This window comes from Halichoeres trimaculatus, unplaced genomic scaffold, assembly GCF_033239565.1.
Source record: "Halichoeres trimaculatus isolate MK-OKI-2021-1 unplaced genomic scaffold, fHalTri1.1 fHalTri1_scaffold_24, whole genome shotgun sequence".
NCBI classification, from domain to species: domain Eukaryota; kingdom Metazoa; phylum Chordata; class Actinopteri; order Labriformes; family Labridae; genus Halichoeres; species Halichoeres trimaculatus.
The window spans coordinates 8,671,129-8,683,872 of NW_027437202.1; the positions used below are offsets into that span (position 1 = coordinate 8,671,129).

The window sequence follows — 12,744 nt, forward strand, 5'->3', positions numbered from 1 at the left end:
ACGCGCAGGAGAAAACGCGCGTTTTTACGCATTTACGCATTTAATTCTTCACCAAACACACCACACAACTCATCTCCAACATTAAAACTCATTAGAAATAATTTAAATTAAATTAAAAAACGCAGAATTTAACCTTAAACGTGTGTTAATTTACGCGCATTTTTTTTTTACAGAAGCAGATTTTTCAGATTCTTGATTTAAAATCATGAAACATCCATTAAGATATTTTTTACAGCGTAGATAAAAGCCCAACATCCCCAAACCTTTTGCAGTCGCAGCCAATTACAATAATGAAGAATATGTGGAATTGCCTCCCCAGCCCAGCTCCTGCATCCCGCCGTATCAAGCTGCCATTTCTGCAAATTAACCGGAGTGGAAATAGAAATAAAGAAAAAAATCCTTACATGATTGCGGCTGGTGTGGACGCGCTCCAAGTTTCTCCCCCCTTTACGCACACACACACACACACACGCACACATTCACACGGAGAAAAGAGGAGGAAGAAAAAAAAAAAAGCCACACTGTCGCCTGTTCTTTGCTCCGCGTCGAAGCCCGACATAGTTGGTTTCACTCAAAAAGAGAAGAGATGGAGAAAGAGAGAGGAGAGTGAGGGAAAGAAAAGAGGAGGAAGAGGAGGAAGAGGAGGGGGGAGAGGGAGAAAAAAAAACTTCACGTTCAACCCAGAAGATGCTCACGTTTGGCTCTCCTCAATTATCCCCTCCCGTGAAGATAGGTGGCGTGCGTTTCAGGGGGCTTCTCCTCTGTGTTACACGGCAAAGAAAAGGAGGTGGAAAGAAAAAAAATGTCATTAGAAGAGGCGTAACACGTCAGTCCCTACCCAGGTTTGTTTCCTGGAGTGGGTGTAAGACATCAGTTGTAAACCTGCCCTAGCAGGAATAGCGGTCCCTCCCTCCTCCCAACTATTTCTAAGGCTTTTATTTCTAAGGCTTTATTATCACCGGTGGAACAGGATCCGCTCACCGACGCGCTCCGGTATCATCCGCGACTCCTCTCTCCACAAGAGCCCTCTTTGAGACCAAAACCAGGTACGTTCCTCCTCACTTTTCACATTTACACCTTTTATTCCCGGAATGCTCGGGTGAGAAACTTCCCGCGCCCGCCCTCAGAGTTGGAGCTCAACTTCGCCTTACCTGCACAGGTGGAAAAAGGAAATAGGTGCGTTTGTTTTTTTTTTTCCTCTTCCTCCTCTTCTTCTTTTTTTTTTTTTTTGTTCCACCGAGGAGCGCTGCAGGATCCTGACAGCCGGGGAAAGTGCGCTTTTCACGGGGCGTTTGGCGCTGAACACCACCGCTGTCCTTTGGAGGAAAAACACGCCATGCATCCCGATTTTCTCCCTGACGCTTCTTTTTTAATTTCCAGCCTGTTTGTGTGGTTAAAACAAACAAACCTGTCACTAACCGCTCTCCTTCTCGCGGGTTTGTGCGCTGATAAATTAACAGGCGATTTGAATCTTATCGCTTTTGTTTATGCGCAATTTGTGCCCTAAAGATTTTCCTTCTTTCCGGAGCCATTTGGCACATTTTAACAATTATTCCCCATCTGTTATTTATTAACTCTTGACAGCAGGCTTTGGGTTTAGTTTATTAAACCTTGAAGTGCAATTTTCTCAGGCGATTCCAAGTGTTTATTGGACTTCTATGACTTTTAATCAGACCACACAGAGAGGGCTCAGTGCTGGCTCTGCCTCGCTCTCGCTTTCGCCGTCTCCACCGAGAAAACTCTGGATTTGACCCTGCAATTTGAGAGAAATTTGATTTATTAAGCCGTTTCAGGTTGGGTGCCAAAGCGCAGAGCACGGTGCCACTTTGACTCGAAATAAGTCACAGATTTATTTCTCCTCATGAGGAGAAAAATTCAACCCGGAGTGTGAAAGTTTCCTGAATGAAAAACAGTCACTTTATTGTTTCCTCTCTGATCCTGATCAGCCAAATGAAAAGTGCTTTTCCTCAGAGCAGAAATGAGAGTTGCCCTCTCCGTCGTGCTGCTCTGCTGTTAATGCCACAGAGCTGAAGCCGATCAGCTGCGAATCAAAATGAAATGGACGCGGTCGCAATCTGTCCCTCCATCCAAGTTGCAGTTTCTTGTCGCGCGTCCGGCGCAAGTGGATCTCCTCGCTAATACCCACATTGTCTGTCCCCCTCTGTGTGTGTGTGTGTGTGTGTGTGTGTGTGTGTGTGTGTGTGGCTGTCTCTGGATGTGTGTGTGTGTTTCCCGTCAGATATCAGGCTGAAATCAAGGAATCGAGTCCATGCGAGCTGCCATCTGATCCCACACACACTTATCAATGAAGCAAGAGATCATGGCGGATGGCCCGAGGTGTAAGAGGCGAAAACAAGCCAACCCGAGACGGAAAAACGGTAAGAACCCGACCTGCTGCTCGGTAAAGGAGGGGATCTGTGCTTGCAACCCGGGGTTGAGGCTTCCTCTCCGGGTTGGGGGTGTGTGAGGCTCCGCGGCTGGTGCGCTTTTCTGTCTTTACGCAGAGACAACGGGACCGTTCCCCGGCTGCAAACTCTGCGCGACAGCGGCAGAGAAATCTCTGCACCTTTGGTAAAAATAGTATTAGCTTGTATTTTTTTGCAGTGAGAGGCTGTTTTTTTGTGGAAAGAGGCCGAGGAGAAGTTGGGAAGTTGTGGATGTGAAAAGTTGCAGCGTAGCGGACGAACCCCGCCATGAGGGGACCGTGCAGCGGCCACTCTGAGCGGCTCAGGCTGGCTGAGAAAAGTCCAACAATGAGTCTTGAGTTGTGGTTGTGTTAAAGCCAGCGGCTGGCAGGGATGTCTGAGCCTCTGCTCAGGCCTTTACCTCTCAGATCCATCACGCTGGAGTCTAGTTTGTTTTTTATTTGTATTTATTTCTGTAAAAGTGTGTGAGTTTATTCCAGTGGAGGGAGCATAAAGAAAAAGGATGACATGTCGGATAAATGGTGCACATTAATTGGCTCAGCTCAGGGAGCGCTGGAGGTGCAGATTTGTTGCTTTTCTTCCTCCATTTGACTGCACACTTTCCCACAAGAGGCAAATCTGCACTGACATTTCCTGGCCCCGTTATTCCTGATTATTCCATATAGGCTCCAAACACACTCTGCTTTCCTTTCTCTCTCTATGTGTGTGTGTGTGTGTGTGTGTGTGAAATATAGAGATGAGGCTTTTATTTGCTCTGCTCCACAACAGTTTTTAAATCTCTGCCCCCACAGGTTATTTATCTAGATCAGATTTCATTTATTGATCCTCTCTCAATCGATCGCAGACGAGCATTTTGCTCACATTAAACAGCACGGGGAGATTTCTGCTGTATTTATATAATTATTAATGTACATGTGCAGGATTTAAAAGAAAAGCAGACACACATTTGGAGATCTGACAGCCTGTTTAGCTGTGGCCACCTGTTTTGCAAAGGGAGGGGGGGGTGTCAGAGGGAGAAACGCAGTCCAAATGCAGCGTTTGATAAAATAATATTAGCAAAGCAAATATAATTTTCACACCCTGAAACCTGAGGAGACACGGCGAGCTTTGGCACGGTGCAGAGAATATTTTTATCCTGGAAAAACGGCGCAGGAGAGTGTGCATTAAAAAATAGATTAAAACACAAAATCTTTTATTTTTCTTCCTCAGAACGACGAGCTCTGTCTGATGATCCCCTCCTCCTCCTCCTTTCCTCCTCTCCTCCCTCCTCCTCCTCACCCTCTATCCTCCCCCCTGGGAATGCAGAGGCTTATTGAGGCTTGGCCACTCTCCTCCTCTCTCCTCTCTCCTCTCCCTGTCTCCCCGCCTGTCTCTCCGTCCCTCTTCCTGCCTGGCTCTGATGGCAGGGCAGGGCGAAGCGGCCGGGGACACACTCAATCCTCCGGCGAGGGGAAAACGCCTCGCAGAAAACACACACACGCCATTTTCTCTCTAGATTTATCTTAAATTGTTGTCACATTTATCTGCTTTTTTTGCTGCTGATTTAAATTTAATTCCTCCTGAATTTTCTGTATTTGTGCTTTTATTTAATCCCCCTTCACATGTGGGTTATTTTTCCAAATAAAGGAGGGAGGGGGGCATGGCAGCGCTCTGTCCAATTAGTATTAATGAGGCATTTGCTCACTAAGTTGTCCACCCAATGACATTCTCATCCAGATGACTGTTGGCCTTCAGGGTTGGAGGTGCTACAGTAGCTTTACTCACTCTCTGGCCGGCCTGTCATGTGGTATTTAACCACACTTCATGACTTACATCCTGCTCCTCGCTGAGCCGCCGTGTCCGTCTTCCTCCTCCCAGCTCACATCCAATATTTAAAAAAGCAGCCAAAGCGTGAGAGCGTTTTTTTTTCATTGTTACACAGCGATAAAACCTCCCCTTCCTCCTCTCCTGGTGTGAAACTTGATCCCGGCAGCGTGAAGCGTTTCAGAGTTTGGCCCTCGCCAGGTGTTGCTTGTCACATCCAGCTGTGCGGCGCTCACACACCTGTCCGGCAGCGCTCTCTTCAAACACACGCCTTTTTTAGTAAATAATCTCATCACAGCCGATGCTTTTGCATCAGGAAACACAGATGCTGCTGTGTGATTTCTCGCAGAGCGTTTGCTGCGATTGATCCAGTTTTTTGATGACATTTCCACGTCGAGAAACGCTCGATTACATAATCTGGAGAAGACGAAGGAGAGGAAGGAGACGGCCTCCCTCTGCCTGCGTCTGTGTGTCTGCTGGAGTTTGATATAATAGTCTGAATGTGCTTATTATCACAGATTTAAGGTGCAGGAAAAATAGGGGGAAGCTGTGTGAGCGCAGGGGGAGGAAGGGGGGAGTTAGCCTTGCTTTCAGGCGCAGACAATGCCACATTTCTGCCAGTCTAAACAATTTGTCCATCTCTATTCTTCCTCTAAAGTTGCAGGAGAGAATAAGAAAGGAAGGGGGGGAAAGGTGCTGCTTTCTTCTCCTCCTTTTCCTCCAAGAGTCTCGAGGTAGGGAGGTTTTTTTTTTCAGCCATGGCACCCACTTTAAAAAAAAAACAAAAAAAGGAGAAAAGAGGGAGAAAGATGGAGGAGGAGGGCAGGTTTCGCAGGGCGCTCGCGGACAATTGATTGTCAGCGGTAATGTGTTTCATTTACATGTTTATACCGTCAATAGTGGCGGGGGGTTGTCCAGTTTAGCGTGCCATTCACTCGCTGCCATTCCCAGACACCTCACACTGCTCAGGGCTTTTATTTTGTAGGAATGAGCAGGATATACGGGATTATTCAGCCCAAAGAGAGGGAATAATGACGGTGTACAGAGCTTTATTTTACACACACTCTCCCTGCGAAACAGCTAGCAGGTTCCCCTCAACGCTCGGCTAATAAGGAGCCATATTCCTCCTGTCACAACCACACATTGCACTTTGGCGTGCTGCGTGAGGCCTTATTATTCTCCGGTAGCCTTTTTTGCATCATTTTTTTCCCTCCCTCGCTCGCTGCAGAGCTAAATATATCCATCTGCTCAAAGTGTGTGAGTCAAGTGTGTACAGCACAGCGCAGTAAAAATGAATGGACTTCCCCCTGACGAGATCATGGTGATTCGGTGTTTAGGAGCAGAAGGATGTGTGTCACAGCCGCACTTTATTTTATTCTGTGAGTCTGTGTCGTCGTCGTCGTTGAGCTGATATGTCAAATCCTCCAAAACGAGCTGAATTAAATCAGGAATGTAGCTCAGCAACAGCAGCTCACAAACATGCAGTTTTTTTTTTTTCCTGCTGCCGCTTTGATAAGGCAGATAAAAGCAAATAGCATGGCTTGTGGCTGCACACACACACACTTTAAAAAAAAAAAAAAAAGAGGAGCTAATGATCCTATCAACCATCCTGGACTCTGGACGGAAACTTTCCCTGGTTTCTCCCTGAAATAAAAAAATTTGACACATTTCCTTTTTTTATTTTCCCCTCCGCCGACCGCCCTGCTTGTGTGAAGATATTTTTTGCGCCTGGCGGCCAGAGAACACACACTCGCAGAGGCACCGCGAGCCCGGACCCCCTGACACCGCGGGTCTTTGGAATGCCTTAGGTACGATTTCACTTTCGCTCACATCAATGCTGACCTGAATGCCTTTCATATCTGATCCGCCGTGTCTCTCCTGGTAAACATCCCCCCGGGGGGAGAACAAAGAAAAGGAGCTCCTCTTCTTCTTCTTCTCCTTCTCCCTCTTAATCACAATTCAGCCCCCTTTCGCCCGCCAGCAGCAGCAGGGCTACACATTTGCATTCAGCATCAGAAAAAAGGGCCTGAGATGAAAAGGGGGGCGAGAGGAGAGGAGAGGAGAGGAGAGGAGAAAAAAAGGAGAAGAAGAAGAAGAGGAGGAGGAAGGGAGAGGGGAAGGGTGGGTGGTGGAGAGAAATAACTAGGGTGTTTGTGGTTGTTTGTTGGTCGTCCCCTGGTTACAAGCCTTTTATAGCCTCCACTACTCGAGCAGGGACCCCCCCTCGGCCCCCTCCCTGACAGACAGATAGTGTTACGAGATGGCATGCCCACACTATTCGTGGCGAGTCGCACTTAAAGCAGGAGGAGAAGAAGAAAAATCCTTGACTGGAGGAGATAAGAGTCGGGAGCAGGTGTCTCCTCCTCCTCCCTGAGTCCACCTGTGCTTAACTTTAACACGACGAGGCTGCACACTCAGGTCCTAAAATCACTCATTTTAAATTCCTCTAAAAAAAACAGGAATGCAAAATAATTCAAATGTGTTGTTTTCATAAATCCACATGCAAATCAAGCGGAGTGCATTTTTATTTCTGCACAAATTCCTCCTTGTTTTCCTGCAGCATCCTCCACCACGAAAATCCGTGCAACTAAAGTTTAATTCCAGCAAATCTGAAGTTTTAGTTTTTAAGAATTGATCATCGAGGACGGCGATTTCCTGCAGCCCACACTTCACCGTTTTCATGGTGACGTCATGATTAACATGCGTTAGATAATGTGGAGTTTTATCGTAAGCCACATGAGGGAGAAATGACGTAACAGCCCTTTATTTTAACGTGCAAACCGGGCTTTATCTGTTGCTTTGCTCGAATGATTAGCAGGATATCTGTATCACCTGATTCCCATGCTGGATGTATGCAAATCTGCAGCAGAGATGGAGGCATGAAAGGAGGAGTAAGGGGGGACGCCGGCCCTTTAAATGGCATCATGTGATATGGATTGCACTTCTCTTTCTTTCTTTCTTTCTTTCTTTCTTCTCCTTCTCTTTCAAAACTTTTTTTCCTTTTTGGTTAAGAAGAAGGATTATCGGTACACCTTCCCTCCCTCCTCCTCGTCCCCCCTCCCTGGCCAAGCTGCCCAGGATTTAGGCAGATTTACTTCAGCAAACACCTTTGGACACTGGGGGGGAAAGTAGGAGTCTGTTTGCAAAAGGGGCCTTTTGTTCCGGGAGGTTCTGGATAAAGCCTTACCAGGCAGCCGTGATATTAACCCGTGCTTTGGAGAATTATTGGAGAAAGCTTTTTTTTTTTGAGTTTTTTAAAGTGGGGGGGTTAACTCTGTGCACGGCGCCTCCAGCATCCCCCTCCAGAAATATTTCAAACTGCTTTCTCTGCAGCTACGTTTGGAGTTTTGTTGTGATTTTTGTGGTTTTGGAAAAGCTGCACAAGTTAGTGTATTTCAGTGGACACACACACACACACACTAAAACACACACATGCATAGAGTAACTGCCAAGAACGATGAAAGCGAGAGCGGTGGCTGCCTGACTAACACCGAGGCATGAATCAGCCAATAGCGAGCCAACTCTGCGCCCTGTGACTTCCCTTTATGTTTTAAACGACAATAATGATGTATCGCACAAAACAATGTGGTGACACGGGCAGCGACGTGGCATTCCCTGCGCGCTTTCGGCCTGAATCAGACGCCTTTTTGTGCAAAAAAATGGAGGCAGATTGGAGAGCACGGCACGGCACGGCTGCTGAACTGCTCCTGAACTTGAGCTGCAGAGAAATCCGGTTTCCTCCATGCAGAATCTGCAGCAGGAGGGTTTGTGTTTGTGTGCACCGTGCAGGGACACCAGGCCCGGAGATGGAGAGTGATGGAGCAAAGGTGACAGACCTAAAGGTGTTTTCGTGGCGGCGGCGTTCTGCCTGTCAAACCCTGACCCACCTCCTTCCTCCTTCTCCTCCTCTCTCAGGGTTTGACAGGTCGTATCATCCCCCCCTTCGCTGCGACACGCTACTCTAAGTAAAGTTGCACTGCAGTCAGATGTCTTTTCCCTGCTTCCCTGACTTTATTTCATGCCTTCTTGCTTGTTTTCTCCTCTCCTCCTCTCACTCATCCTCTGTTTTTCCCCTTTCTTGTGATTTTGACACACAAAAAAAAAAAAAAAGCAAACAGCGAAATTGAAAACTTCACTGGTCCGGTAAATAATTGCATGCATTTGCTGTTTTTCATTTACGTGTGTACACTCTTTACCCTAAGCCGGCATGTTTTATGCATTGCGTGGGACGGGGGAAGCATTCTGAAATATCATGCCTCATTTGAGTCTTTCTCAAGTGAAAATGCAAAGTCTTTATTTGGCCCATCCGTTCCGTCTCGTCCTGCTGTTTGCACTTATTCAGTTGTTGCGCCTGCGTCTCGCCGTGTGATTTTTCGACATTTTCCACGCGTCGACTTTCTCTCCCATTTGCGAGGGAGTCTGGGCGCGACAGACGACAGGTTGCCGAGCAGGTGTAAACTAACTATTCGGATTTCATAATCGGATGGCGGGGGGCGAGAAACAAGTTTGAAAACACCTTTTTTTTTCCCAACAATGGTATATGTGTGCATGTGCGTCCTCCGTTTGGACGCACGTGAGGAGTCGGCGCTTCCAAACGAGATGTAATCCAACACTACCTTCCAGGTTTACAGTTTTTGGAAAGGTATCATCAGGCTTTTTGGAAGAGTCGATGTATTTTTCTGCGTGGAGTCCATCAGGGAGCAACCTGTCAGCTCAGATCTGAGAGTTGCTTTAATAGACTCACAAAGAAGCAGATATGAAAGATAAAACACATCACAGCAGCTTTACGAGTGTGTGTGTGTGTGTGTGTGTGTGTGTGTGTGTGTGTGACTTCTCACTCCTGTCACAGCCGCAGCTTCCTGCAGAATGAGAAAGAGAAAGAAAGCAATCACCTCCGTCGCCCATTAAAACGATTTTTTCATATTTTTCTGCAGCAGCTGCTTCGGAGACGACACCTTTGTGCAAACAAGTGTTGAAAGCAGCCTCCAGTTTTCTGCTGCTCTGATGTCGGCGCCGCTGATCTGCAAGCGCCGCGGCCACATGTGCACACACACAGTTAAAGGAAACACACACACACACACACAGAGACGCAGGCACACACTCTTTGATGTGTGTTTGATTGTCGGGTGGAAGAGCTCTTCTGGCAAGGTCACGGCCGCGTGGAACAATCAATAACAGATCAGCAGATTAAGGCGCGGTGACATCTGGAAATCTGGGCCTTTTTTCAGACGGCTCCACGCGGCGGCTCTTACCTTTCATTCAGGATAATACAACATGCTTTTTGATCAGCGCTCGCTTTCTGACTCCTCTTCATTATTCACAAGGTGGCCCGCTTCCTCGCCACCTAAGTGCACCCTCTCCTTGCCTCCTCTTTCCTTTTTTTTGATTCTAAATTAACGAGGACTTGTCTGCTTCCGTTTGTGCTCCGGTTTCCCCTGCTCTGGAAGTAAATTCAGATGTGTTATCTCGCTTTAATTGCAGCCGATTGCCAAGCCAGATTAGGACAAAATTAGGTCATTTTGCGGTTGCACAAATTCCACTCACTTCCACGCTTTCATCTTCGTCGTTGATCAAGCACCTTCTTAAGCGGAGGCTGCAGCGGAAAAAGAGGAAATGGTCAGAAATTGCTGCGGCTTCGTTGTTATTCAAACATACATTTAACCTTTGGCAAGAGTGAGTCAAGGAGAGGAGCGACACGCAGAGGGGAGGGGCTTCAGCATCCTCCCCCGTTTAAATGTCATCTGCGGTGCAGTCGGTGGACATGTGTAGCCGAGTCGTCCCCGCTCACAACTCAGAGAGGTGGATTCACGTGTTAATGAGTTGTGACGGGAGAGGGAGCCCCCGCTCCTGAACGCCTCGTGTCCCGCCGCTGTCAAACGCGGATGTCAAACAAACACCTCCTCAGGTAGCGGGGGGATAATCACACCGACAGGCCTGTCCTCAGCCTTTCTGACGTGCAGGACAAACATGATCTGAGGCAGGAGGCGACAGGAGGAGAGTTTGGGCAAGGTGGTCCTGCAAAGTTACCCCATGCATGTGTGCAGGGAAAGCACGGCTTTGAGTTAGCATGAGTTAGCAGGAATGCTAGCAGGCCCCGGCTCTCAGGTCTGTGCAGAAGTTTGTGCTGCGTCTGGTTTGGGTGACAAAGTGAGACTCCAGGATTTGGTTTCTGGGGTTTGGACTCCCTCCCTCTCTCCCTCCCTCCCTCTCAGCGATCAGATACTGTGTGATTATTATCGTTACGTCGTGTTTTGAAGCTGCGGTCCGTGTGGTTGTGGTCGGAGTTTTTGGACGGGTGTTTTTACTTCCTGTTCGCTCCAACCTGAGACGGATCCAGCGCCTCAGGATAATCAAGGTCTGCCTCCAAACTTTGTCTTTCATGTCCCCCCTCCTCTCGCCTCCTCTCTCCTCCCCTCCATCCAGTCAGTCAGTCATCTAAGCAGTCAGCCGCTCTAATTACTTCTCCCCCACCCAGGGGAAGCTACTTCCTTATCGCTGGGCCGTCTTGCTCCGGCATTCCTGAGATAAATTCTCCTCCACTTTGTTATTCTTACTACTTAGGGGTACTGGAATTAGCATGTCCATCAAAGCGGACCTTGTACTCTTGTGCTCCTTTTCCCACCCTCCTCCTCCTCCTCCTCCTCCTCCTCCTCACGACCTTATCAGTGGTCGTACATTACAGGCGTGCCCACAGGCCGCAGAGGTGAGTAACAGACTAAAGGTATCAGAGCGTAGGGATGATGAAGCGATGCTAATGTGCAGCTCGTGGCCTCTCCGTCCAGGTAGCACACGTTCATCCATCGAGCCGCTCAGCTGCTCGCTTCCTTCCTTCCTTCCTCCTGCTCCTCGCCGTATGTTTCCCAACACGGTTTTATACCTCAACAAGCAAAGCAGACGCCGCCTTCTAAACTGGCAATCACAGTATCCCTAATGTTATTACTTTTCATAATTAGTTACAGCAACACTCATTCCACGACTGGCGGAAAGGAGTATTCCTTAGTAATTAAGGTAATGAAATATTCATTTATGCTACCTTTTCAGCAGTCGCACAAATGAGCCAGCCGTGCTTAATGTCCGCCCTGCCTCAGATTTTATTATGATGGCAGACTGGCACATCTGCAATTAGCGCCTGCGTTGACAGTTAGCGTTTTTAGCGCGGGGCGGTAAGCAGAGGGAGGTGAGGTGAAGCGGCGGCGGGGTGTGTGCACCCTGCTGTGACTACACACCCCTCTAAACCCCACCTCCTTCCCCTCTTCCTTTCTTTCTGTGCCACCTTTATCCCTCCTCCTCCTTCTTCTCCTCCTCCTGCTCCCCTCGCCGCCGTCTCCTCCCCGACGGAGAGGTTACCTTTTCCCAACGGTGCAAAATCGACTTGACATAACTGTTCATCAGTTTCAGCCCCCTCCTTCCCTCCCTTCTCCTCACCCCGAGGTAGTTTGCATCAAATCAGGCCCAGTCAAGCTTCAAGTGGAAATTGGCAGGCCAGAACCTGACAGAGGAGGAGAGACAGAGAGGAGGAGAGGAGGAGGGAGGGGGAGCGAAGCTGAACTACATCCAAGATGGCTGCTGTGAGGTCAAGCTTCGGGGTTAAACGTTTAAAAACCTGCCATGGTTTTTTCCTGCAGATTCACTTCCTGTCGTCTCTCAGTTTCTTCGTTAAATCATCATCGTCGGTTCGTTTCCCCCCGAGGAAGGTGTGAAGAAACTCCACGCAGCTCCTCAGAGTTCACCGCTTTTCTCTGAGACGAGAAACTTTTACAGGAACGTCACGTGACGGGTGATAGATTTTAAAATACTCTTCTTCTTCTTCTTCTTCTTCTTCTTCTTCTTCTTCACTTTTCTGGCAAAACGACAAAAACAAACTCAGAGTTTTCCTCCAAACGCTGATGTGAAAATGGCTGACACTCGCAGAGCGCCACACATGTTCACCAGGCACATCTGCACACACACACACACACCAACCAGATCTGCATATTTGGCCACACATGCTCACGTTATACACACATTGGCACACTCCGAGCCCTATATATATCACACACACTCTTCACACGCGCTCACATGCATGCTAATTGGCGCGGCGTCAGGTCGCGGCAGACGCAGATGTGTCGTTTCGTCTCCGTTCTGACTCTTTCGGAGTCTTTCTTCCCGCTCGCCCTCGGAGGGACGCGGGGAAGGACTTTGTGATGAAACTTTTAGTGAATCTCGCTGCTCCAGTTCTGTCGCCGCCACGTCACGCAGCTCCAAACGACGGTGCTCCTCACTGGAGGAAGAGGTGCACCGTCTGTGTTTTATCACTTTGCAGCAGTTTGCGCCAACGTCTGACACGCTTTCTCCTCCTTTCACCTCTTCCTGCTCCTTCTGTCTTAATCTGCACATCCCTCCTGTGTTCTCCCTCCCCCTCCCGCCCGTCCTGAACGGCGCTGATGGCCGTTTCGACAGGGGCAGCATTGAGGTAAAGCGGTGTGACGGCAGAGTTTTGTTAAGCCGAGAACAAAGGCTCAGAGATGCCGGGCCG

General features: G+C 48.4%; 1 protein-coding gene across 5 annotated transcripts in view; it reads left to right on the forward strand.

Moving 5' to 3' along the window:
- The first annotated feature begins 560 nt into the window (after positions 1-560).
- Positions 561-12,744, forward strand: part of zeb2b (zinc finger E-box binding homeobox 2b) — an 80,022-nt gene continuing 67,838 nt past the window's right edge. For 2 of the 5 annotated variants that reach the window (XM_074664339.1, XM_074664341.1), the window contains exons 1-2: positions 562-1,046; positions 2,240-2,378. In XM_074664339.1, coding sequence (XP_074520440.1) covers positions 2,306-2,378 — 73 coding nt within the window. In that variant the 5' untranslated portion in view covers positions 562-1,046; positions 2,240-2,305. Of the gene's footprint in view, positions 1,047-2,239; positions 2,379-12,744 lie in introns of those variants that run through there. The other 3 variants (XM_074664337.1, XM_074664340.1, XM_074664342.1) reach the window with 3 other exon arrangements.